General features: G+C 36.3%; 1 protein-coding gene across 2 annotated transcripts in view; it reads left to right on the top strand.

Annotated features, from left to right (window-relative positions):
- The window catches only part of LOC146148600 (properdin-like), a 50,264-nt gene extending 31,745 nt beyond the window's left edge, over positions 1–18,519 (top strand). Inside the window, exons 7-11 of one of the 2 annotated variants that reach the window (XM_083387454.1) lie at positions 841–1,032; positions 1,093–1,220; positions 9,526–9,746; positions 11,086–11,286; positions 17,775–18,519. In XM_083387454.1, coding sequence (XP_083243580.1) covers positions 841–1,032; positions 1,093–1,220; positions 9,526–9,746; positions 11,086–11,140 — 596 coding nt within the window. In that variant the 3' untranslated portion in view covers positions 11,141–11,286; positions 17,775–18,519. Of the gene's footprint in view, positions 1–840; positions 1,033–1,092; positions 1,221–9,525; positions 9,747–11,081; positions 11,287–17,774 lie in introns of both variants that reach the window. The other variant, XM_083387455.1, reaches the window with a different exon arrangement.
- The last annotated feature ends 8,483 nt before the right edge of the window (positions 18,520–27,002 follow it).

The raw sequence follows: 27,002 nt of genomic DNA, 5'->3' as shown, positions 1-27,002 counted from the left end.
GTGTACAAGTTTTGAGTAAACGTAAAAAGGGTGTAACATTCCGAAAAAGGTTGACAAGCACTGCTTTATATTATACGCATTGTACGCGAGCCGGCAGAATTAACCAACTAGGCCTAGTTTATGGAATTTGGTTCAGCTCGAACTTTGTTTTTGCATTATATAGTTGTTTATCTTGTGGTGGCAGTGGCCATTTTTACATGTTTAATTAATCGTTTTAAGTAATTAACGAATAACAAAAACATGCGCCCCTTTATTATTTCGCCGAGGCTAATTAGTTTAATGAGACTTGTAATTAAATCCGCTTGCCTCAATCTCTAAACTGGACAAATGTTTATAACAGTATTTTCTGTATTTTTTTGCTTGTGATGGCATTACCAATTTGCTCGATATCAATGCAACACAATTATAAAAATATGGGCATTGTTGTCCTTGTTTTATAACCTATTTACACTGTACAAATTTGTCTTGGTTGGCCTTCCAAAAGCCAATTCAAGCATAATCACAAAATACAATTTTCGAGCTTTAGTTTCTGAAACATATTTAGAAGCCCGTAAGGTCCTCTTATTCGCTGTCGTTAAGGGAACCGAGTCAAGTTAAACAAGATTTTAAAATAACCGTAAAAAGAAAATTTAGAAGGTAGAACGTTGTAATGTAGGGGCACCGCTCCACAGTTCGCTGCGCTGTGTTTTAAAGTTAACTTTACCCGCTCTAATTTAACAAAAATCAACAGTATAACCACGCTTGGTCTGTTCATTTTTCGGGAGGAAAGAAATATTTTCAAACTTTTTTTTCGGCAAAATAGAAAATAGTTAAGCTGAACAAAACTTATCATATTGACAGAGAAGTGTCAAGTTGAAAGCGTTTGGGGCAACTGGATGTCATGGAGTCCTTGTACGGCACAACTTTGCTCAAGTGAAAAGGGTTCGCAAACCAGAATGCGTCTTTGCAATCAATCTCCCACACAAAGTCGCCAACATTGCATAGGAACGTTTTATCAACGACGCCATTGCCTGAAAATGCATGGCTGTCCTGGTATGCTAAACTTAACTTGTTACTGATTTTAAGCTACGATAAAAATACTATTAACCACAGTTGAAGGTGTTATTGGTGCCTGGAACAGCTGGTCTAGCTGCTCTAAAACTTGTGGAGTATGTGGATTTAAAACAAGGACGCGATCTTGTCACACGCCATTCCAAAATCTCACAGATGGGAACGTGGATGTAAGAAAGAGCTTATAATTTACTAGATCGATTTTATTCCTTCTGGTTCGGTTTGACTTACTGTTTTAAAATGACCTGTTTACAACACTTTCTCTACATAATTTAACTACAAAATTTATTTTTTATCGATTAGTTAGAAATTTAGTCTACTAAACAAAAAGTATTTAAGCCTGTTTTGAAAGAGCTCTTAAGTTAAAGTCACATCGTGTCCATGTTCTAAAATGACTGTTTTGCCAACCTAATTGATATAAATGTGTTTTATCGCTCGAAGTATAAACAAAAATCACCAAGAGAATAACGGCCCTACCTTTTCAAAACTTACTTTTTTGTTAATAAATGTAGTAAATGCATTTTTGCGCAAATTGATAATGTATTTTTGTTTGCTTTTTTCTTTTGGACAAAACGATGTTTTATTTATAAAGAAACCATACCAATAAGTTATAACTTTAGCTTTTTGTTATTTTAGATAATTCTTGGAGAAGCAAAAATAATTTGCAACGAACAAACCTTGAAAGAAAATATTTCATGTTACTTATCACTTTGTGTTAAAGGGAACGAAACATGTAAAAAAAACAATACCGGTTTCCAAAGACTTGATTATTCAAATAACGCCAGTGGTATTCATGTTTCTTCATCTCACGAAATCCAGAGAACACGTACACCCAAAAATATTCTGCTGTTACAATTAAACGAAAAAACAAGTGATCCCAGTACAAAATCGGTCTCTGACGTTTATTATTATTTCGAGCGCAAAGGCAGAACTCAAATCGCACCCCCTAGTGCTCTTAAAAACACAGTTCCAACAACAACAAAAGGCAAACCAATGCAAAGATCGACTGATTTGCCCTATATTCGTTTTAGTACAGGCGCACAACAAAAAGAAACGCAAACCACTGCCGGTACCCACATTATCACGAAGTTTCAAATTCTTCAAAACGTTAGCATAAATACTTCTAAAAATGTTTTTCGGCTTATGGGTGATAGAAAACCAGGTTTTAGAAATTTGTCACTCAAGTTACTGGAAAAGCAGGATACTAATAGCAAAGTAAATTTACGTCCCACAGTAATGTTAACCTCTTCATCAAAAATTAAACGAAACAACTCAGAGGACTTCACTGGAATTGCGTCCAAGAATATTTCAGTGGATCTCTATTTTTCAAAATCTCCATTCTTTTTTAATTATTCCTGGGCTAAAAAATATAACTATACGCAAGCTACAAATGTGCGTCAAACTCAACTACCTCAAAACGCTAACGTAACTGATTTGAACCGTACTTCTACTTCCAGTCAAAATGATCAGAATTTTCTGTTAAACAAAAGAAATATCTACTTCACTAATATCAGCTCCACAATACCATACAATACTAAAGAATCTTATAAAGTTCGACATTTTTCACAGTCTGACAGATATGTTATACAGAGTCTTACAAGTCAGTTTAAAACTGTTGTTGTCCCGCCAATATCGGTTACTTCAATTATGCCTCTGCAAAAAAAAGAAAAACACAAGGACAAACTTTTGTCAACAAAACGGAGTATTACTGATGTAACATTATTGAGTGAAAAAAGCAGTTTAGAAACAAATGGTTCATCTAGTGCAATTAAAAACGGTTTTGTTCATCATACAAAGTACGACCCAACAAACAAATGGACGACTGTTACTAGCCAGTTATCGACACCATATAATGCAGAAAGCCATTCTGAAGAACGTCTAATAACGACAATATTACCAATGAAAAAAATAGACATTTTATCGTCTTCTTTTAAAACCCAAACTGTGCCAGATGAAACGACAAAAGAAAACAAAAATAGTCACGGATTTACAAGACGCGTGAAAGTAAACGTAAGTAATAGTAAAACATCTGTCAATCAGCTTTTTCGTAGTAAGTCGTATCTTCGGGTGTCGGATACCAACCATGCTCCACAAAGTATAACTCGTAACGATAAAAAGAGTCACATACTTTCAGAAGTCCCTTTCGCAAAACCGACGTTACCATCTACTGCTGAAAAAATTCTGGAAGGTACGAAAACGCAAAGTATACTGAACGATTTTTCACCAAGCGTTTTGGGACAAAAGAAAACCACAAATTTAAGTGCAATGACAAGTAAGCATAAAATGGTTTATTTAACTCAGGTCACTATCCAAACCTACGCCATACCAGTATCAACCGACCAAACTGTATTGGATATTTCGCACGGTTACCCTGGTCGTATTAAAGGGTCTAATATGCTTACTAATTTCAGTTTATTAGTAAAGGGAGACAATGTTCAATACAGTGAAACGTTTCCAGAAGTTTACTTTGCCAAAGACGAATCGACAAAGACAATTAAATTATGTCTTAACGAGCCTGCAATGACAAATACTCCGCATCAGCATAGTTTAAAAGCTAGTCATAAAACTTTTATTCCAAACAAATCAACGTATTCAAGTCATGAAGTAAGGAATCAAACTATTAGTTCGGGAACTATGAATAATGAACACCAAATTGCAAATTTGCCATTTAGCGATGTAAAAACTTTTTATGAACAAAACCAAAATGATAAAAACGCAATTACAACTGTGCCTACACAAATATTAAACCGAAACACAATTTTTAATTCTTTAAAGCCTCGATCTGACACATTAAAGTCAAGCGTTATAGTTTTAGAAGAAGAATTTAACTCAATTAACAAAAAGAAATCGACAAAAAACAAAGAACTTGCAAGAAAGCAAAAAAGCTACAGCAAGTATAATGTTGTTAAGAATTTGAATGAACATTTGCCTGCTGTTTCTCGTTACAATCAAACGAAACAAATCCCGACGGCTATCAAAGCGATACAAGAAAAAAATTTGCAATCGATAAATCCTATAATCACGAAAGAACATGAAAGTGTAGCAGAAACCACAAAAGCGGTCGCGCAAGATCATATATACTTAATGTTCGACACTTCGAATTCAGGAAGCGATGAAGTTATATACAACGATGTTGCCTTTTACCTTGATCCCAACAAAGTTCGTACAAAGGAAGATCCAAAAAATATATTCAACGAAAAAAAAAACTTTTTTAAGACAAACATGTCGTTTGAAAATGAAACACACCTATTGAAATTACCCGAATACAAGATGGAGAAGAATTTCGTGGAAAAAAATGCAAAAAGTTCTAAATCTGGTTCAGGAGGTAAGTTTAGTTTTTTTGGTTATGTTGTTGACAAAGGTTAAGTTTATTTTTTGTTAACTAATAATAATATGAATAATATTAATTATTGAACACCAGGTTTCCTTGTGTGAACCGAACCAACCTGTCATCATAGAGTAGATGCGGTGAGTTTCCAGCTCACGACCTCGTTTGTTCCAGTTGCTGATTTCTGATTTTCAGTTGTTTGTGCATATTCAGGTTAAAAATAGTATTATTCACTGCAGTGTTAAAGCAAACTGAAGCCAAATAGTATAAATAAACACAAACTTCTGGAAAAGACATGGGAAAAATGATTAACGAATAGTCAACGGGCTAGAAGAAGTGAGCATATTGACTTGCACAAAACTATCTATTCGCTCATAATCATAAGGTTGGCCTAAAATAGAGGTAAAGTTCCGATTAACTGTAGCGAGAAATGTTCTTCCTTGTTGTTTAGGTAGAAGGCTGCCGTAACAGTTTTACTTTCGCTGAGAGTCAGTCTCCATTTTTTAAGGTAGTCGACGAAGGCTGTCATATCTTGCGTGAGAGCCTCCAACGATTGCCAATCCCCAGAGTAATTCAAAATGGCTAAGTCATCAGCATAAGCATACTTTTTGGAAGTCATTTTGGACAAGTCGTAAGTATGGATACAGAGGTGCCAGGACTGAGCCTTGTGGTACGCCGTTCGTGAGGCGCCACAGTCTACTCAGCTTGCCGTTTCTTGTTGTCAGGGTGTAACTCCGGTTCTGGATAAGCTCCAAAATCATGCGGACCATGTGTCTGTCGGGATTAGACGAAGAAGGGCGGCTATGAGGTCAGTAAAGAAAGCCCCGGCTTTCTTTTTATCTGCAAAACTGTCCTCGATGTCCTGTGCGCCGGAAACCCGCTTGCCCCCGTGGAAGAAGTGGGTCAATAGTTGGTTCAATACGCGCGTATATAGGCCTTTCGAGGATCTTAAAGGGAATGCAAAGCAAGGAAATGGGACGGTAGCTTTTGGGGTTTTCTGGTGGTTTAGGAATCGCAACCACTAGGGACCTTCTTAAGATTTTTGGTATTCTGAGGCGGCGTAGACACGATGACAGAAAATTGCGCAGCCATGTTTTCATAGCGGTCCCGGCGTGATGTACCATCTCTGCAAAAATTGAATCGGGACCTGGCGCCTTTCCGGATTTCAAACGCCCGAGAGCGGGGGGGACCAGACGTGCTCCCGCAGTCTACCTCATTTAACTTCCAGAGGTCGGACACTTCTTTCGCGACAAGTCAGGCAGACTTGCGGTCGCCATTGGACATTCCATTCCTGACAAGTTGTAATGCGATAGAGTTTTCTGAAATTGGACACTGGTGTGGAGGTTTTCTAGCTACCACATAATATGTATAATCATTGGTGCTACATTGTCGTGGTTTTAAAGATGGAGAAAAGAAAGTAACAAACAACTTACTTTAACAAATGAATTTTGCCTGGGTCTGCCAGTAATGCCTTCACACAGTGGTCGGCAACCACCGGTCCGCGAGGAGTTGGTTACCGGTCCGTAGCAGGGTTGTAAGATTAAAATTTTGTTGAAAAACGAACTTAAATATCCTTATTTTGAGAAGCTAGTAAGAATATAGGAATTGGTAATTATGTTATACCAGTGTAAATTAAGAAAAAAACGTAAAGGCCTAAAAGTTTTATTGAAATGAGCCGCGGGATGGGTTAAACTGAATTGTTTGGCTGGCCGGATGCCGTTCGCGGGTTTCAGTAAGTTCAATAATTCTTAGATGAGAGCATCTCTTTGCGGCAAAACAAGCATAAAGTTCACATTGAAAGTTGTAATAAATTTCCTTTCCTGAACATGTTAAAGCAAACTGAAGCCAAATAGTATAAATAAACACAAACTTCTGGAAAAGACATGGGAAAAATGATTAACGAATAGTCAACGGGCTAGAAGAAGTGAACATATTGACTTGCACAAAACTATCTATTCGCTCATAATCATAAGGTTGGCCTAAAATAGAGGTAAAGTTCCGATTAACTGTAGCGAGAAATGTTCTTCCTTGTTGTTTAGGTAGAAGGCTGCCGTAACAGTTTTACTTTGGCTGAGAGTCAGTCTCCATTTTTTAAGGTAGTCGACGAAGGCTGTCATATCTTGCGTGAGAGCCTCCAACGATTGCCAATCCCCAGAGTAATTCAAAATGGCTAAGTCATCAGCATAAGCATACTTTTTGGAAGTCATTTTGGACAAGTCGTAAGTGTGGATACAGAGGTGCCAGGACTGAGCCTTGTGGTACGCCGTTCGTGAGGCGCCACAGTCTACTCAGCTTGCCGTTTCTTGTTGTCAGGGTGTAACTCCGGTTCTGGATAAGCTCCAAAATCATGCGGACCATGTGTCTGTCGGGATTAGACGAAGAAGGGCGGCTATGAGGTCAGTAAAGAAAGCCCCGGCTTTCTTTTTATCTGCAAAACTGTCCTCGATGTCCTGTGCGCCGGAAACCCGCTTGCCCCCGTGGAAGAATTGGGTCAATAGTTGGTTCAATACGCGCGTATATAGGCCTTTCGAGGATCTTAAAGGGAATGCAAAGCAAGGAAATGGGACGGTAGCTTTTGGGGTTTTCTGGTGGTTTAGGAATCGCAACCACTAGGGACCTTCTCAAGATTTTTGGTATTCTGAGGCGGCGTAGACACGATGACAGAAAATTGCGCAGCCATGTTTTCATAGCGGTCCCGGCGTGATGTACCATCTCTGCAAAAATTGAATCGGGACCTGGCGCCTTTCCGGATTTCAAACGCCCGAGAGCGGGGGGGACCAGACGTGCTCCCGCAGTCTACCTCATTTAACTTCCAGAGGTCGGACACTTCTTTCGCGACAAGTCAGGCAGACTTGCGGTCGCCATTGGACATTCCATTCCTGACAAGTTGTAATGCGATAGAGTTTTCTGAAATTGGACACTGGTGTGGAGGTTTTCTAGCTACCACATAATATGTATAATCATTGGTGCTACATTGTCGTGGTTTTAAAGATGGAGAAAAGAAAGTAACAAACAACTTACCTTAACAAATGATTTTGCCTGGGTCTGCCAGTAATGCCTTCACACAGTGGTCGGCAACCACCGGTCCGCGAGGAGTTGGTTACCGGTCCGTAGCAGGGTTGTAAGATTAAAATTTTGTTGAAAAACGAACTTAAATATCCTTATTTTGAGAAGCTAGTAAGAATATAGGAATTGGTAATTATGTTATACCAGTGTAAATTAAGAAAAAAACGTAAAGGCCTAAAAGTTTTATTGAAATGAGCCGCGGGATGGGTTAAACTGAATTGTTTGGCTGGCCGGATGCCGTTCGCGGGTTTCAGTAAGTTCAATAATTCTTAGATGAGAGCATCTCTTTGCGGCAAAACAAGCATAAAGTTCACATTGAAAGTTGTAATAAATTTCCTTTCCTGAACATTTGTTGTTTTTTTAAGGCCGGTCCGCGACAAAATTTTAGTTTTAAACCGGTCCGCAGTACGAAAAAGGTTGCCGACCCCTGCCTTAACAAATAACAAAAAGCACAAGATTTAGGATTTAGCAGAAAGTACAAAGATGTAATATTTCGTTCGTCAGAAGTTATGGTTTCTTTAATTCTAGACGGTTAAACTTGCCTGGGCTTCTAGTTGATGACTGGATTAAATAGTAAATATGGAGATCAGTTACAGGAAGACGAAAAAGGCTTCGACAAGCGTCAAAAGGCACTCCCTATTTGGCAAAAGGCCATCACGTAGCAGATTAAAATCCCGTAAAATTTTCATGGTCTAGTCGATCCACTGGAGTAATACGGATGCAACTTAGGCGCAATTTGCATGGCACGGAAGTCATGGCCAAGGCAATGGGATCTGGATGCGACGCACCATGGTTACATTGGCGGTGTTTCAACCGACTCAAGTCAGACGTCGGGCACGCATCAGTAAAATGTGCGCACATTTAGTAGAACATTGTAAAGTGTAGATTTAGTCACACATTCTGCAAAAAGCGCCACGTGCTCTAACTGTGCTTTAAAAGTAAAATCTCACTTTTAACATGTTGTTCAACTAATTTTAAAAGTCGAAGTAGCAATCGTAAAAAAACAAAATGGGACTGCCAACGTTTTCTATGATTGGAAACCCGCTTCAGCCTGGCGTAATTAATACGGAAGCAATGCTTCCTTTAGCAATGATTCTCAACCTGGAGTTCGCTAAGGCTCGCCTGGGGGTTCGCCGTGTATTATTATTCGTAAAAGAAAAAATGAAAAAAAAAATATAACTAAACATTCAGCAGTAAAAAAGCAAGATGTCTAAAAGTTGTTTAGGGCATTTCCTTCGGTGTATTAATTGTGTTTATGGCGTCACCTCATAATGCATTTTTCTTCTTTAAAAAAGACTCGTTAACGACGCCAATAAAGCGCCACTTTTGTTTTTTGCCCCCCTCCCCAAAGTTTTAAATAATAGCCTGCAGTCCTCCTTGACAAAACTAGTATACAGTTTCTGGCATATTCAGGTCACTGGGCCTAAATACATGAAATAAAAAAATGAATAAATCACTGCACGAGAGGAATAGATTAAGTAATTAACATAAACAATTAGGAACTAAAAAGTAATTAAAAGAGTTATATTTGTGTTACCGAACTTTATATTAAATATATAAAAATAAAGTTTTTTCTCGTCCTTCACGCCCCTTAGGGGTCGTGCCCCTCAGTTTGAGAATCACTATTTTAAAAGGAGATGTGAAAAATTGATTGAAGGACTTTGGAGAGGAAAAATATATATATTGTTTTAAATGCGGAATCAGCGGGAATTGTACATCTGAAATAAATTACTCACATTTCCGTGTAAAAATACAAACTTTGTTGACCATTGTTGTTAGGGCTATTAGTAAATTAGTAGGGCTATTAGCATGTTATTTGGAATAGCAATTTGGCGCATGAGCATATCTTACAAAAAAGACTAACGTTCCCATATTAAAATCACTGCAAAATACATACTTAATTTTAAAGAATCACAATCAAAAGCAAAACAAATAAATATCGACAGTAAACGAATAGGTACTTTTGTTTCGCTTCAGTTAGTTTTTTTATTGTTCCTGCGCGCAGCCTCTCGAGATGTGTACATGACTGTGTTAGATGTATTTGACTTTTCGAAGCAATATATATATATTTGTATTTATAGATTCCATTTCTCCTCTGCAATACGATGTCCCTTACTACGACGAACAAAACTACAACCTACCTGAATCTGTGGTTTACAATCAGGAAGACTCTAAACACACTATGTATTATACCAATTCACAAACCTTTCAGCAATCAAAGATTACAGAAGAGCAAACAATTTGCTCTGAGATATCGAAAGAAAAGGCTTCTCCTCAAATTAAGCGTTGCTGTTCGATTATTGTAAGTTGTCATTGCGTAATCTGGTAGTCAATGTGTATGGCTGGGTGAGATCTAGGGGGGGAGACTTTTAAAGCAAAAAAATCTCAACGTGATGAGATTCAAATAGTTACGCTGCGGGCTACTTAGTACTGGCCAACGATTGCGGCTATAGTATATGGGGTGCTTTCGGAAAGGCTATAACTGTAATTAGTTGGCCTAATCAGTGCAAGAAATGCAAGCCAAGAAAAATCTAGCCTGCGGTGAAGTTAGGATCTTCCTCCACTCTGGGACCGTCGTTCTACCGACTGAGCTAGTACGTAGGACGTAGCCGTAGACTTATCGTTACCTGATCGACAAACAACCATAGCACCATTGCTCGCTAAATCCTCTCCGGTCGTACAACCTAATGTTAGGGAATCAACAGCTCACATCAAGCAACTTAGCAATAAAATCCATCTGGTTTAGCCTTGCCGATGTACTTCCCAACAAAAATCCAAAATAAAATCAATGTGTGCTGTTTTAATTTTAGATGCCCAAATGCGAGTCTTCTTCTATGATTGTCAACTGAAACCAAATGAACGCAAATATTTTCGCTTCGCGGCAATCTTTGAGTCAGTTGCGTATTTGCACACGAGCTCGTTCGAGAAAATGACACGTTGTAAGATACTTCAGTTATGACGTTACGCTATAACAGGGGTGGCCAATCAAGCAGATACCAAGAGCCGCATTTGTTACTTGGTTAACCGCTAAGAGCCACATCTAACATACATGGAACGAAAATAGCGTATCTCCATTTCTTACTCACTCCATCAAAGCGATCGCACGAAGCATGAAAAAAAATGCCTTTATTTCGTTAAATATAGACAAAATTTTAATTTAGATGGAGACGCGACGCGTTGGATGAAAAAATACACATTTCTCGATATAATGTCATTTATCAATATCATTTAGGCATATATTTTGCGTTTATCTTATTTCAAAAGTATTACTAAAAATACATTGGCCTTAAGGCAAACAGTCTGAGTCGGAACCGGCAATAATCCATAACTGAACAAAACGAAATCGAAACTTTCATGAGAAGTAAGAGCCGCACATAACTGCGTGAAGAGCCGCGTGTTGGCCACCCCTACGCTATAACATCGCTTTCTACGTGTTGCAAATTTTCTTAAACCCCTCTCCTTCACAACATGGATCCATCCCTGATGTATAGTTTTATAAAGAATGTTGTATATGAGTATAGTTTGGATTTACGTTTACTGGACTTTTAAATGTTTTGTGTAGCTGATATTTGATCTAGGTTTTATATAATTTATAAAATAAAATATATAAAAAAGTCATTCAATACATTCTATTTAGACAGATATAACAATTCCAAGTGGACCAGAGGTAACAAAATGTATGACATTGTTTTTTGAAAAAAAATATGGCTTCAAAGACGACTTTGATGTTGAAAATGACATGATTCAACCAAGAGGTGTTACAAAATGTGTTTGCAGAAGTGAACCCCGAATGCTAAAAGCGCTTTGCTGCCAAAAGCCTTTATGTCGTCAATGGGGAAAACGTAAGATTTACAACAAAGCATTTTTTTTTCGTTCACTTTCGTATTCTTAATCTATACCAGCAGGGCTGCGGAGTCGGTTAAAAATAACTCGAGTCCGACTCTGGCCAAAAAAATAACCCGACTCCGACTCCGGTCAAATATGCGATTTCGTCAAGTCCCGAGCCCGGCCCTGACTCTGCAGCCTGTATTATTCCGCCAATTTACAGAACTAAAATAACGTGGATATTCAGCAATCTAAATATAGGGATGTCGTATAATTCATTCACTCATAATCCATAGTTGAAAAATATTCCACCATATTCTATTACACCTTTACAACTTCCGGTTGGCGGCTATATCAGTTTTAAAATGTGGTACTGCGCATGTCGGACTCGGGACTCGAGTAGTATTACGTGGACTTACTCGAGACCCGAGTCCAGAGTCCGACTACGAAACAACTTCTCGAGTCCCGAGTCGGACTCCGACTTCGCATTCCTGTACACCAGGGTCAACAAACCCAAAGAAAATAGTTATATCCATGCAACAAAAACTTTTAAGTTTATAAATTGCTGTTTGTTTTGAAATTTCATCAAACTTAGTATGTAATTATATTTGACAGCATTTCAACTGTACTTTATCTTGAATAAAGAAATATGCCTCAGGCCGGTAGAACTAACTCTGCTGGCGGATCTGGCTCATCGTGGGCCTTTGTGTGGTGACTCCTGACCTAAACCAAGCGTTTTACTCTATATTTTTATAACCTAGCGTTTTCCCAAATACTCAGCTTTTCTAGTTATCAAGCTAAACCTCTAATGAATTACAAATTAACTCTTTGTATTACTTGTGTTAGTTGATTTGTTTTGCGCTTAATATCGGGCCTTTACAAAAACGTTACGTACTGAAATCAATTAGGTTTAATAGGTTTTTTGCAAAATTTTTAAAATGCTGCGAATGGCTGATTGCAATTTTTAGTAAGTATCTTGCTGTCTGTCATGGAAAAATATTGGCACATATTTCCCAGGGATTTCTTGTGCTGCAAATTATTAAATAACCTGACAAAAAGTCCAAGTTTTTTTGGACGAATATATTTGGTTAAGGGTGGAACATCAAAAAATTTTGGGCATGATTTCTTAAAATTGTGTAATTACAAGTCATTTTAAAACAAGTAGGCCTAACTTAAATCAATCTACAGAACTATGCCTAGTCGAACACGTCAAATAAAGCGCAGAAGTCGAATCTCAAAGTAGGCTATATTTCTAGAGACCTGCGATAAATTTGAGAGACTCTTCCGGTTCACAATTTTTAAAAGACAGTTTCGGTCCACTTTTAAAAACCACTGGTCATGACATAAAATTAGTTGAGACTCCCAAAATGACTTATCCACTGTGTACCAGTATGTCAACTGAAAAATGTTGCACAAAGTTAGATTAGTCAAATTGAAACATAGTTTCACCATTAAATATATAGCGTCTCAGTTTCTGATAGACTCAATGAACCAATTGACATTTACTGTTAATAATAAGAAATTTCAGTTTAGAGTAAAGTGGTACTTTAGAACATTGTATATATCAACCTAGACAGTTTTGCCATAGGTCGGATTTTCCCTCGATGTCAGGTGCTAAAATGTGTTTAAAAGACAGAGATGTTTAATATATCGGCAACAATTTCCCAAATATCGTTTCCGATACAGTATTTTTAAATATGGTTTGATCGTAATTGTATAGCCTATACTCGCTAGTACAAATTTTATCTTTTTTCAACATACCAGCCGGATATGTTAAGTTCTAAAGTTTATTATTGTCACGTGCTATTTGTTTTTATTTTAAGAAATTATTTAAGGCTTTGTTTTTTATTGAATCGTCTAACTCAGTGGTTCTTAAATTGGGGGGACACGCCCCCTAAATGTGTTTACAAGGCAGGAGCGCTATGTTTTCATTTATTTAATATTAAGGTTTGCTAACACGAGTATCTCTTTTTAACTATACTTTTTAGTCGCGACGAACATACATTATTTTATTCCAATCACTTAATCTATCCCCCTCATAGACAATTTTTCATTTCTTGTATTCAGTTCTAGTGACCTAAGTATGGCAGAATACTAACTATACACACTGTATAGTGTTGTTAAAGAGGATTTGTACAATACCATACCTCGAAAAAAGTTTTGCCAATTTACTATTTACACAGGGGCGTATAAAGAAAATCAAAAATTTCAATTGTGAGTCATCTTTTGAAAATTACCGGGTCATCGCGACGCACCTCTGCGTTAAGAACCTCTGCGTTGGACGATAATTTAAATTGCACAAATACATATTCATAAAATAGACCAAATATCCTGCGTTGCCCGCAGGTTAAGTAGATTATTTAGAGTCTAATTGAAACCCAAAGTTGCCCAGGTTAAAAGAGTTTTTACCAGTTTAATTTTAGCCTAACGTTACACTGGTCAAATAAAGTATTTACCCGTTTAATTATCACTGATAAAAAGTACTAATGGTGTTGTACCGGGATGTAAGGTAATTTCCGCTGCAATAAGGGCGATAATTTGTGAAGTCTGAGTTTTGCGTTGATAAACGAAACGTAAGAACCATAATGCTATATATTTATCACTATTGCATATTGCGTTGTAAAATGTCCCTGTAAATTTGCTATCATCGTGTAATAGCCGTTGATTATAAAAAAATTAACAATTAACGTAACCAAAAAGGAATGTTACGGATACCATAACATCTACAGAGGGCTAAATAACGTGAAAATGTTTTTCAAATGGCATAACGGTTTTACTTATGCCTAAACGTTGCAATACGTCAGTGGTCGGCAAACTTTTTTGTGGCGGCCCAAAGTATTCTTTTCAAAGATATTAACGGCCCCCTACGTAAAAATGGGGCGGCTACAGTATATTGGTTTTAAGTTGGCATTGAAATGACGTCACAAAGTTACGTAATAAAACAGTTCACGAATTAACTCGTACGCACATATGAACCCGAAATGCAGTTTAATAGTGCATATCGCAATTTATTTGATTTAAATTGATGAAGCTTCAATTAAAAGAATACATGGCGCATATAGCACGTAAAATGATTCAAATTTTGAAAATAACGGCATTTATAGTATAATTTGACACAAATTTGACTGTAAATTTGTGAGTCACACGACGCAAGAAACCACAGAATATCGCCTTTGGGCTCAATAGAAAACCTGATAAAAGTACATAAAAATGCTTACTTTTGACGTCACAAGTAACGCCATAGTTTAAGTAATTTAGGAAACGTATTGTTCACGAAGTGGTTTTATGCAACTAATTACTAAACCAAGTTTATCGCGCAAAACACAAAAAAAATTGCGTCTATTTGTTTTCAGTTAGCAAAGCGTTTACCTTAGACTATAATGTTAAAAAGATTAACACTATAGCATCCAGCAATCACATAAAATGTTCGCACGAAACGCAAATGCATATATTACGTGAAATCTTTGCTGTTTTCGATTTTTTTTATGGTGTTTAAGTCCCCACAGCGTTAGGCTCTTGACGCCAAGAAATGGTGAAATATGACACGGCGCCAAGATGCCGAAAACATGCCATAATGTAAAACATACCCAAAAACGAAGAATATACGCGCGAAGCGCGAAAAAATTTGCGTTTACAAGTTCGAAAAAAATATAGTTTGACAGGCACTCTCATGGCCAGATTTGGCACGCGGGCGAAAACCACGCTGAAACAATAAAAAAATTCCAACTTTTAAAATACAGTGCAATGAATGTAAAATACTAATAAGTACTCGCGGCCCACCAAAAATGGCTCTGCGGCCCACATCTTGGCCGCGGCTCACAGTTTGCCAACCACTGCACTACGTTTTGCCTCACGTCCAGAAAATAGAAATTGCGTATCATGTGATGTGCGTCACTTCGCGTCGATCGGAAAACATGTAGCCAACATTGTAGAACAGCAAATGGACATGGTCGTCCCGATGACGTTTGCTTCCATTGTGTCTGAAATGGGTTAACGATGAATGTTTCCTACCATTAACTTTAAAAAGGGAACATTGTTTTTTCAAAAGGCACAATATTTTGCGAACTCCACGTAAATTTTCTTGGTTAACATATACTTTAAGTGTAAAAAGCCATTAGGTTTTGCCTGAATCACTCTTTCCTATTATGGGGAACACATAATAAAACCTAAAAAGCAACAATACCTAAAGCAAAATTTCTATAAAATCATAGCATTAAGACCAACGACATAATACAGCCAAATACGCAGTAATATCCAGTACAGCATAAAATCGTCTGAATAAGACCTAAATCTGTCGGAATAAAGCTTAAATTAATCGGAATTAGTCCTAAATTCATCGAAATAAGGCCTTATTTCATCAGTATAAATCCTAAATGGCCAAAATAACGCTCGAACCTATGGGTAGAGGTTATGGGACGATTGGAGGGCAGTCTGGCATCGGCCGTTTTGGTGACTACGTTTGTACGCCCTAGTCTGACCGGCACCGTCAGGGCGCCGCTGTTTTGGCACCGGATTTTTGGTCCTGTTTGGGGTTATTGGTGGGTAATGGGTGGGGTTAGAAAATGGGTTAGTGTTGAAATTATTGGGGGAGTTAGTGATGTACTTAGGGGTGGAGTTTGGCTTTATAGGTCTTATTCCGACGGATTTAGGACTTTGGCCTTATTCCGAATTGTGTATTATTCTGACGTTGGTGTTGTTCTTATCTCGGTCTTATGGCTGGAGTCCCCTATTATGTTGTACCATCGAATAGTAGGTTTGCTTAAGACGCGTCTTCAACGGCCTCCAATGCAGTAAACCACCGTTTTTATTTGACCATTGGGCAGGCTTAACGCGCTTCTGAATCATAATACCAATATAACGTTTTATTTTATTACTTTTGTCGTTATTAATATTTATTAGATTAACACGATTCTAACGTTAGATGTTCTGCTTAGCGAAAATTCTGTATAATCTTTAAGTATATGATCAATTTGCAAAATTAAATAGTATATTAGCGATGGGAAACAAAGTCAACTGACACTTCACAAATGCGAAATTGTAACACACACTGCATATAAGATCTAAGTAGAGTTCCGTAGCGTTTTCAGACGAAGGGCTATTTTCCTAGGGTGCCTAGTTTTGTGTAGTCGGCGCCAAGTATTTATACAGGACACTTACGACGTTGGCAAACAGACGTAGGAAACTCGTTTTGTGACGTATAAAAACAGACTCTTTCCAATTAATATTAATTTAGTTAATATGTCATGTAGCGTAAAAATAAGTTGTAAAATACGCCACAACCAAGGAAAATCGCGTCGCGTTAGAGCGCACATTGCTTAAATTAAGTCAAACATATTTATTGATTAAAGTGTTCCCGTAATATTTACTTTTAATTTTTTAAATTGACGGCAATTCAAGGTTTCAATTAGTTTAGTTTACATAGTGAAAATTGTGACGTCATAATGACATGTTATCTTGCATTAAAGGCTGGTTCACACTAGACGCGTTAACGTCTAGCGTAAGCGTCTGGCGTTCAACGCTAGCGTCGTCCAGTTCACACATAACGCGTTGCCAGCGTTTACGGCAAATTTTCTCAATGCTAACCGAAAATATTTCAAACTTTCAACTTAAAAATAATTCAACTTTCCGCAACCTTAAGCGTTTTTTAAAAAACGTTTTCCGTTAACGTCAAACGCGTCTAGTGTGAACCAGCCTTAAGAAATTACAAATTAATGTTTCGTGCTTTAGCCATTTTAGCTAACATAACATGCCACTCGGGATGTTTTACGCTAAATTACAATTTTTTGGCGAGTTATAGTCATTTTTATTATTGACCGGAGTACGTCATACCTTGAACGATTTGGTCCAAACTAACATTTTTATTTCTTGTAGTATATTCTGTAAAATGGGACTAATCAAGTGTATCTCAGCATTCTGCGAATTGTAGCCTTTAATAAATATGTATGTATTGTATAGTCGATATGATGTATTAGGTATATTATTTTTAGGGGACCTTTTTTAGAGTCCAGTCATGAATCAACAAACATAACGTTCTGTTGGCTGTGCAATTTGTTTGTTTTTTTACCCTGGTTACTGGCCTATATTGTTATTGTTTGGAGATAATGTAGGCTACATCGTACGCTTATCGTCACTGTGTTAAACACTATGTTGCGTTTAAAATTATCTGTTGGTCAAACGAATTATCTGTTGGTCAAACATAACTGAAACAGTGAACCAACTGACTTATCGTACCGTACTTTCTGTATAGACTCCTATGTTAACTACGGTTAAGGGTAAAAGGGAGCCGAGTCATAAATAATTTCATTAACAAAACAGTATACTATACGGCTGCAAATAAAACTATACGAATGGCATTGTACAGGATGGGTGCTTCTTTAAATCGTCTTCTGTTAATTCATTCTTAAGAACTTATAGGTTACAAAAGATGTGAAAAAAATAAGTTGGCGAGAAATTAGTTTTACACCTTATCTTTTCTGCAACAAATGACCTTTTGTTTTTATTACAGAACTTTTGAGGTCGTTTTGCAAAGTATGTCGACCGTATTGTCAACCTTGTCATGGACCGCTTTTATCAGGATAAAATGACATTGAATTTACTTTATGGATGTAAACTATGTGTTGTTTAGATCAGTGGTTTTTCCACTTTTTTTCTTGCGACTCCTTTGCAAAAGTTTGGTGGACTTGCGACCCACCATATGAACTTCAATAAATTTTACAGCAAAGCCAATATATTTATTTTTTGTTTCGGAAAATCATGACCAATCGCCGGAGTTTTATTAGTATCAATAAATTTGAATACATATGCCAAGGAATATTAATATCTATAAGCATTTTGTTACCGCAATTAAGTTTATATACGAAACGGAATTATTCTTCGGCGCCTTTGAAAAAGTGAAACGACACACCATAGGGGGTCGCGACGCACAGTTTACAACCTCTGGTTTGGGTTATTTTCGAAAACGCTTATCGCAATTTAAGTCTTGGCACCCCAGTAAATACTCACTTAAATAACATAATATTGGATATTTTGATTAGTTTACCAAACGTTGTATCAATTTGTCAGTTTCGCTGATTTAAAGTATGTATAGGTTCACAAAATCAACGTCCAATATTTTCTTGTAAAATAGCCGATTTACTTGGAAGAACTTTTTCGATTAGACTTAGCATTTAATTCGAACCGGAAAAACGATTTCAGAATTTATCTTGATCAGATTATATTGAGCACATTATTAACACAACAAGCGTTGTTACATTTATGTCTGTGATTTCTTAACTGAAGTCTTATATGATGTTGTTTTGTTTTATCGTCTTTTTTGTGTAAAATTAAAATACTTTGGAATGCAATAAACGGGTTTTCGTTGTAATTTCAATAATATGAAAAAACCATGACATTCGATACAATCGATATATTTCTGTTTTAAGATTTTTTTGCAATAGCTAATGCTGACATCATTGTAAAAATAAATTGAAGAAAAAACTATTGAACTAGGATATATAGCCGAGGAGGTGTCGATGTTGAGCTGCGGTTTTCACATTTAACTTTTTAGGGTCTAAAAAGTTTATGCCAGGATGATACACAAATTATGTAATTTAACCGAATTTCAAGTGCTAGTAGCTACAGCAGTTGTTCTTAAACTTTAATGCACTCTCGCTTCCTTCCATTTATTTCTTGTAGCAATCTATATGTTTTTAAGGACCCTATAATGGTTTGGCGATTGTGGGCCAAAAAAATGTGAGAAATAAAGATTGCTGGCTGGTTATACAGAACTTTGTATTGAACTTTCTTTATTGATAAAACAAAGGAAATGAAAAACTAAAAATACGGTATGTTCTGTTGTAAGCTTTATAAAATTCTCATATTTTTGTTTTGATGAACAATTCATTATAGTGGTTTTGAAAATATGTTGCGGCCCGAAAGAATTAACCCCAAAGGCTAGATCTGAACTGCAGGCGATAGTTTGTTGACGCCTTGGCTTACGTTTACTACAAAGCGCAAGTTATTTAAATATTTCTATTCTTTTGCACTCTTACAAAACAATCAATACTAAAAATATGCGGATTGCTTAGGAACAGCTTTCAGTTTAAAAATATTCAGTGTCCATGGCTGAACTAAACTAGCTTCAAAGTAAACTGCACTTAAACTAACGAACGGGCTCAAACATACGACCGAAATTAGAACAACATCAACGTCGGAATAACACATTCGGAATAAGACCAAAATAGGACTAATACCAAATAGTCGTACTCGCAGCAACATGTAAATCGGAACAAGACCTAAACCCGTCGGAATAAGACATAAATGGCCAGAATAAGGCCTTTGCAACCTTTTACTTAAACCCAACCCTAACTGTCCTAATAATTTCAACCCTAACCTAATTTCTAGCCCCACCCATTACTCGCCCTTAACACTCAAAAAGGGCAAACAATCCTGTATCATTAAATATTCGCCCTAAAGGCGCCGTTGAAACTAGGGCGCCTAAACGGCAGATGCCAGATAGGTGTCTGTCACGCCAAAATTGGTCCGGCCGGATCGATTTTGGTCGTAATCAAGTGCCAAAACTGGTCCGGTCGGATCGATTTTGCCGTTGGAACAGCCGCTAAAACAGGTCTGGCTAGGGTTAGGGTTACGGTTAGGCCGGACCTGTTTCAGCGGCTGTTCCAACGCCAGATTTCATCCGACCGGATCAGTTTTGGCCCCAGACCAAATTTCGCGTTACATGTCCCCCAACCGTCCCATATTGTGGTTATTACGGCATATTTGACGTTATTATGTCGTTGGTCGTAATGCTATGGTATTAAAAATTATTCTGATTTAGATATTGTTTCTTTGTATTTGGTTAATATTGTTGCATGTTTCCTAACGCAGGGTCCGCTGATAGCGGAACCAAATTAACTTTGGGTCGCGAAAATTTGAAAATTTATATATAGCGACGTATTGTATATTTTTGAGTTTTTACTTAGCCTGAGGGAAGCAGGTTTTTTCAAGTTATTTGTGTTATGGCATCGCGTTTTGACGTGATTGCATGGCATATCGTGTCTTCAACACTCTGTGGTCTCCAAAACAAAAACCAGAACACACACATCGTGCTGTATTTTGAGTTCTCGTGTTTTTTCTAAGTCGCGTCATGATATTTGTTGGTCGCGCTAAAATGTAGCCTATTACACAACCCTAACTACAAGTCATATAAACTCGACATGCTTCTGTTCGCTTATAAGTAGGGCGTTTATTTTTGGACTTAACATTTTGGAAAAAAGTCAAAATTTTGTCAAAATTTGCACGTTAGGTCAAAATTTGTCAAAATTATTTGAAATAAATATTAATTAAAAATAGATATAAATCGCTTATAAAATTAAAAAAAATATTTTGAACTTTTTGAAATTGTCCATCAGAAAAAAAAAGTTTTGAATTAAATTCAATGACATTTTAAGAGTATTAAATTTTCACTAAAGTAATATACGATATACGCGAGCCAGCAGAATTAACCACGAAGGCCTGGTTTATCGCATCAAGTTCAGCTCGAACTTCGTTTTTGCTTTTGCAGTTGAGTGTCTCTGATTTTGAGCAATGTATTGACAAATAGTTGCTGTATTTTTTCGCTTGTGATGCAATTATTTATTCCATTTCCTTTTCCAATTGTATACCAGGTTTTTGTTATTAATTATTTTAACATTGTATTTAAACTATTTGCGCGGCATTTTTTATAACCAGCGTCTTGTTTTTCTTTGTAGTGGTTTATCGTTTTGAAATGTCAAAAATTAGTAACTAAGCTTTTTCATGAGTTTTGCATAAACCCGAAAACTGACTAGTGTTCGACCGGTAGTCAGTAAAACATCAAAAACGTGTGGTTGACGACGGCAAGACACTAATGCAGTACTTTAAACAACAATATGTTGTTTAAATCAATGTATATCTAATAGGTCAAAATTTTGTCAAAAACATATTTTTGCAGGTCAAGATTTGTCAAAATTTCAATTTTTTAGGTCAAAAATTAATCGCCCTACTTATAAGCTTGTCTTTTTAAAAAAATGATATTTACAGTTGCCTGTCGAAACAAAGAAACCCGAAACCCGATTTCTTTATAATAAAAGAAACATGTTCAACTACTGTTTTAGTAGCAAAAAAGCAAAACCCGAAATTTGCAAGAAAAGTTGCATAAAACAAATCGCGAAATGTTTGGGTCGCGCGACTTTAGGACTACTATTTTTGGGATCGCAAAAAAAGCTATTTGCGGACTCATGCCCTGACGAACCACTGTTTGCAATGGTACTGAGCAGGGCTGCGGAGTCGGAGTCGGACTCGGGACTCGGGACTCGAGGAGTCGGTTTAATTTTGCTGGAGTCGGACTCGGGACTCGGGACTCGAGTAAGACCTTCTAAAACTACCCGAGTCCCGAGTCGGACATGCGCATGCGCAATACCAAATTTTAAAACCGATACGCCAAATTGAAATTGTAAAGGTGGAATATTATATGGTGGAATATTTTCCAACCATGTACTGTGAGTGAATAAATTATACCCCTATAGATAGATTGCTAAATATCCACGTTATTTTAGTTACGTAAATGGGTGAAACACAGGCTGTAGAGTCCGGGCCGGACTCGGGACTCGACAAAATCGCACATTTAACCGGAGTCGGACTCGGGACTCGGGAGTCGGACTCGGGTTTATTTTTTTGGCCGGAGTCGGACTCGGGAGTCGGACTCGTTTTTTTTTTAACCGACTCCGCAGCACTAAGGATTCAAGAGCTTGTGAGAACATTCACTTTTATTGCGTCACATTTGAAGCTTGTTTGTAGCCTTTTCACTATTAGGTTTGCAGGCAATCAAACCAAGTAAGTCTCTCATTTGTTCAAATTTTTATTTATACTAAGCTATGGCCCCCCTATCGTGAAACAATGTGCTACAGGACAGACTTGGACAACTAGATTTATTTTAGCTTTTTAAAATTAGAGCATTTTAGTTTTTCTAAATTAGATTAGAATTAGAATTAGATTCTTTTAAGTTTTTTCAAATTAGATTAGAATTAGAATTACCGAATTCCTAAAAAAACAAATTTCAACTAGAATCCCATTTAATTATTTACAACCAATTTGATTTAATCGCAAAGTATTCTTATAAGAATGTGAATGGTAAATATGTGTGTGCTAATTTTTAGGCCTTTTTATGCTGTAAAAATTACATACAAGTCGTTCCAACCAAAGAGTTTTAATTGAAATTCTGTGTTTTAACTGAGTCACTAAAAATGCCGTTGGACAAAGTAGCATTTTCGGAAAAATCCGAATTAGATTAGAACTAGAATTAGAGCACACAGACAATTCATAAATTAGATTAGAATTAGAATTAGCCGCATTTTGCTCCAATTCAATAAATTAGAAAACTAGAATTATCTAGTTGTCCAAGTCTGCTACAGGAAGTGCAACGGATATTCAAAGTGCATATACTGTACGCTTCGTTGTTATTTGTTTTATGTTCTAGCTTTATAATGCGGCAAATCAACAAACATGTGTCTGGCTTCTTATCTAAGTCTGCTTGTTCATTCGCTTTAATTAAAAAATGTGCCCGATTTTGTGTATTATGTTAGAACAGGGGTTCTTAAACTGGGGTCCATGAACCCCTTGGGGGTCCGTGAACTAGTTTTAGGGGGTCCGTGAAGGCCTAATTGAAATATTAGTGTATATTTAAGAAGTTTTCATTTTTTCAAAGAAAACAGTTTAATTAATAATAAAACGAATTTGCACTCTATGTATTTAGACTCTTTCACTTTCACATTTTTGGACCGAAATCAGCAGATTTATTAAGTTTATTTGTAAATTTTTTTTTTCTATTGTGGTCCATGCAAGGCCCAAAAAAATGTTAGGGTTCCGTGGTAAAAACAGTTTAAGAACCCCTGTGTTAGAACATAATGCGACTGGGTTACGGTTTTTATGACGGCTGTGTTAACTTTTAATATTTTATAAAATGATGTAGACTGACCTGTATCAATTGTGTAGATTGTTTGCAACAGCAATTATATATGTAGCCTATACCTAAAGAATATAAGTTGGAAATTGAAAATAAAGTTGAATCTCTAAAACTAGAATATCCATATTTAATTAGCGAGTCAGTCAATATCAGCCTATTCCTAAATCAAAATAAAAACAGTCCAATACACAAAAGAGACAAGAAGATAAATACGGTAGCCAATAAAAAATTGCATTATTGAAAAAATATATAGTTGGGGACAGGGTATAAGGCTTGGTGACCAAACCTCTGTGGACAACGTCAACTGTATCAAATTGTTACGACCTAACATACCTCAAGTTGGCCGTAAAAACTAGACCAAAGACCGAAAGACTTTTAAACATCAGTAGCCCCAAAACTTGTTTATCGCAAAATCATGTACCACGTCTTTTAGTTCCTTTACTACACAAGTATATTTTTATGTAAAGCATTAAATAGCATAAAAGTAGACTTGGCGAGAAAACATAGGACCATTTAAATCACTGTAAGAAGGTTACATATTATAGCGAAGATCGCGTCCGTTTATAATTGGCTTCTACTTTTCGGTAATCCACATATTTGTCGTATAAATCTAAATACAATCTTCGTACGCAATTTGCAATTTTAAAAGATGTTTTACGCTGGTATCGGTACCACATTTTGTAAACGTACTTTTGTCATTTAAAACATCTGATATTTTGTTAGTTCAGCTTTCCATAAAGACATGGGTTGGTGTACCTCTTCTCCTACCCATAACGGAACGTTGAAATAAACTAATATGAACTAACGCCATACTGTTTAGGAATAATACATTCCGTTGGCAATTTGGTAAAAGCTGTGTTACCGTTGTGCTTTCGTCTAACTATTGGAAGTTAAAGAAGATTTTATTATGACATTACATGGTGTATCCATTCTTGTGGGCCAGGTTTCAACTTTAACTTAAAAAAATATATAATTTCCCCCTATTATAATTATAAACCTATATGGTGATGACATTCATTTTATTAGTGCGACATATTGATTTAGTAGGACTACTTACCATTTGTTGGTAGATTTTAATTGTGATGTTAGCATTTTTTTTTTCAAATATTTTTAGAGAAACCTATAAGCCTTCGTCACGCAGTTGCACATGACAAGTCTTTTTCTCAAAGCGTAGAAAACAATTCGTCGCAATTCGTTTTGCGATAAGAACCAGTGGTGACGATAAAGACAACACACGTGCACATTTTCTCACAATTCCGACATTTGCTAGACGCTAAGTAGAGTGACGTTTGGAACGATCAAACACCGACACTACGGCTGATAAGAGTGTATTTGTTTAATCCACTGTTGTCTTGTTACAGGACACAACAAAATAATAATAAATTGCTATACACTTAAAGAAAACTAAATTATTCCAGGTGAATTGCAGGACGAATAAACATTTCTCTTTGACGTTTATTTTGTTATTACAACATAACTGTTTAAATAAAATTGACACACAAAGTTGTTCGAAAATCTGGTAATCGGTTTTATCTTGAGCTCAAGTTTATTTGTTGTTGGCTATAAAAGTTTAGTCAAAAAAAGGTACTTTAAGAGTGTGACGACCCTTACCCAAAAATAAATTTTCCCAAGTAAATATGTAGAACACGCCCCTAAAGCAATTATAAACACAGTCATTTACATATGTCAAAATAGTTTTGACATCACGCTGATGCCTTAAAAACTAAATGTGACCTGACGTGCGTCAGATGGATGTATTACCCCTCCTTCATATTAATGATAATCCAAACACTAAACAAAACCGCCCAATGGTACACGAATACTCGAATAGGAACAGAACAAAAATTAGGGGTCAATAAATTAAAACATCTTCCGTAGGCCACAGATAATGTAGGCCTACCATATGTCCTCTTTTAGGAGGATTTGTCCTTTTTTAAGAAAATTGAATGGTCCTCCGGGACGCTCAAAAATGCCCAATTGTCGTCTTTTTTTTCGCATTTCGAGTAAGTTGCTTATACTTTCAACAAGACTTTTGGGCTAAACGTTGTATTTATTTCCAAAAAAAATACTGAAGCCAAGAAACATGCTGAATTGCTGGTTTAGAAAAGGTTTTCCAACAAATTGCCCTACCAGCCCTAACTTTTTTATTGTTAAAATGCAACTGGGTTATTTCGGTAAGTGATGTTTTATTTTAAACAAACACATAAAAAACGTCTATTAAAATATTTACAGAAAGTGGGATAAATTAAATGTTTTGCATAGTTTAACAGAAATGTAATTTTTTAAACTTAAGTCTTTTTGTGCAAAATTACTTGACTTGACTTAGATCTTTTGGCCAAATTACTTGACTTGACTTAAGTGTTTTGCACAAATGAAATGAAGTGTTTTTATTATCCATTTTCTTGGATAAATACTTTGCTTGCTGTATATTGCGTTTTCGTTGTTTTTTTAGTTTAGGGACAACACGTCATTTTTATGACAAGGACCTTACGTGGAATTAATTTGGTCTAATTATGACTTGACTAGGACTTGACTGGTTATTATTTAAAAAGACTTGACATTTCAAAATAACTCGTTTACAAAACTGGTTTTTGGGGTATAAGTAGAAGTGGTCTCGATTCTACACGTTCATATTATAATGACTTAAAAATATTGGACGAAGCGCAACAGTGTATTTGTATGTTTTTCCTTGAGCCTCGGTTTTTTCCTAGATCAACCTTTCAACACTGTTACCTTTTTTAGACAATATTGGTTTTTCTCCTCTATTTACTGGTAAATATAAAGCGTCAGAAAGAAAACATGCACGCGCCTTGTAGCCATGATAATTATGATATCACCAGTTATAACTCATTTTGTTTTTCGATACCAAGTAACATTTTATGTGTTCATGCAAAAATATGTTAGGACTAAAGTTTGGCCATGTTTTATCACTACGGAATATAGTGCTTATTATTATGTTAGGCATTATTTGGGCCAAGAAACATGGAAAAACATCCAATAAGTCTATGGCTGATTTAAGCCGTAATAACTTTCAGTCTATAGTGACTCAACCGTGTACTCCTGATGATTCGTGCGTCAACCGTTGTATTAACGACGTTTATGCACCAGTATCCTTTTCAAACGTCACCCTTGGACACTTTAACTGCTATTGCGACAAGGACTGCGAAACCTTCAGGTAATTTCTTGCTGCTTAACTTTGTTGTTTTAAAAGGCGTAATATCAATTTAAACATAAAATTATAAGCAAATTATCTGAAATGTGATAATTACGTAAACTATATATCAGGGGTGGGCAAACTGCGGCTTGCCGGCATATTTTTTGTGGCTCTTCTAGTAGAATCGTAAAATTCCCCAAAAATTGTCAAGGCTACCAAGAGTACCGTTTATGAACGTTTTTCTCTTTTCATTTTCTTTATTTAGACCAGCACAGACTTGGAAAATTAGATTTATTTTAGCTTTTTAAAACTAGAGTAGAATTAAAATTAGAGCATTTTGGTTTTTCTAAATTAGATTAGAATTAGAATTAGATTGTTTTAAGTTTTTCAAATTAGATTAGAATTAGAATTACCGAATTCCTAAAAAAACAAATTTCAACTAGAATTTGAACTAGAATCACATATAACCAATTTAATTTAATCGCAAAGTATTCTTATAAAAATGTGAATGGTAAATATGTGTGTGCTAATTTTAACGCCTTTTTATGCTTTTTAGACTGTAAAAAAAAATTACATACAAGTTGTTCCAACTAAAGAGTTTTAAACTGTCACTAAAAATG

The sequence above is a fragment of the Ascidiella aspersa genome, chromosome 4 (assembly GCF_963924565.1).
Source record: "Ascidiella aspersa chromosome 4, kaAscAspe10.2, whole genome shotgun sequence".
In the NCBI taxonomy this organism is placed as follows: Eukaryota; Metazoa; Chordata; class Ascidiacea; order Phlebobranchia; family Ascidiidae; genus Ascidiella; species Ascidiella aspersa.
This window is presented reverse-complemented; position numbering and strand designations above follow the sequence as displayed.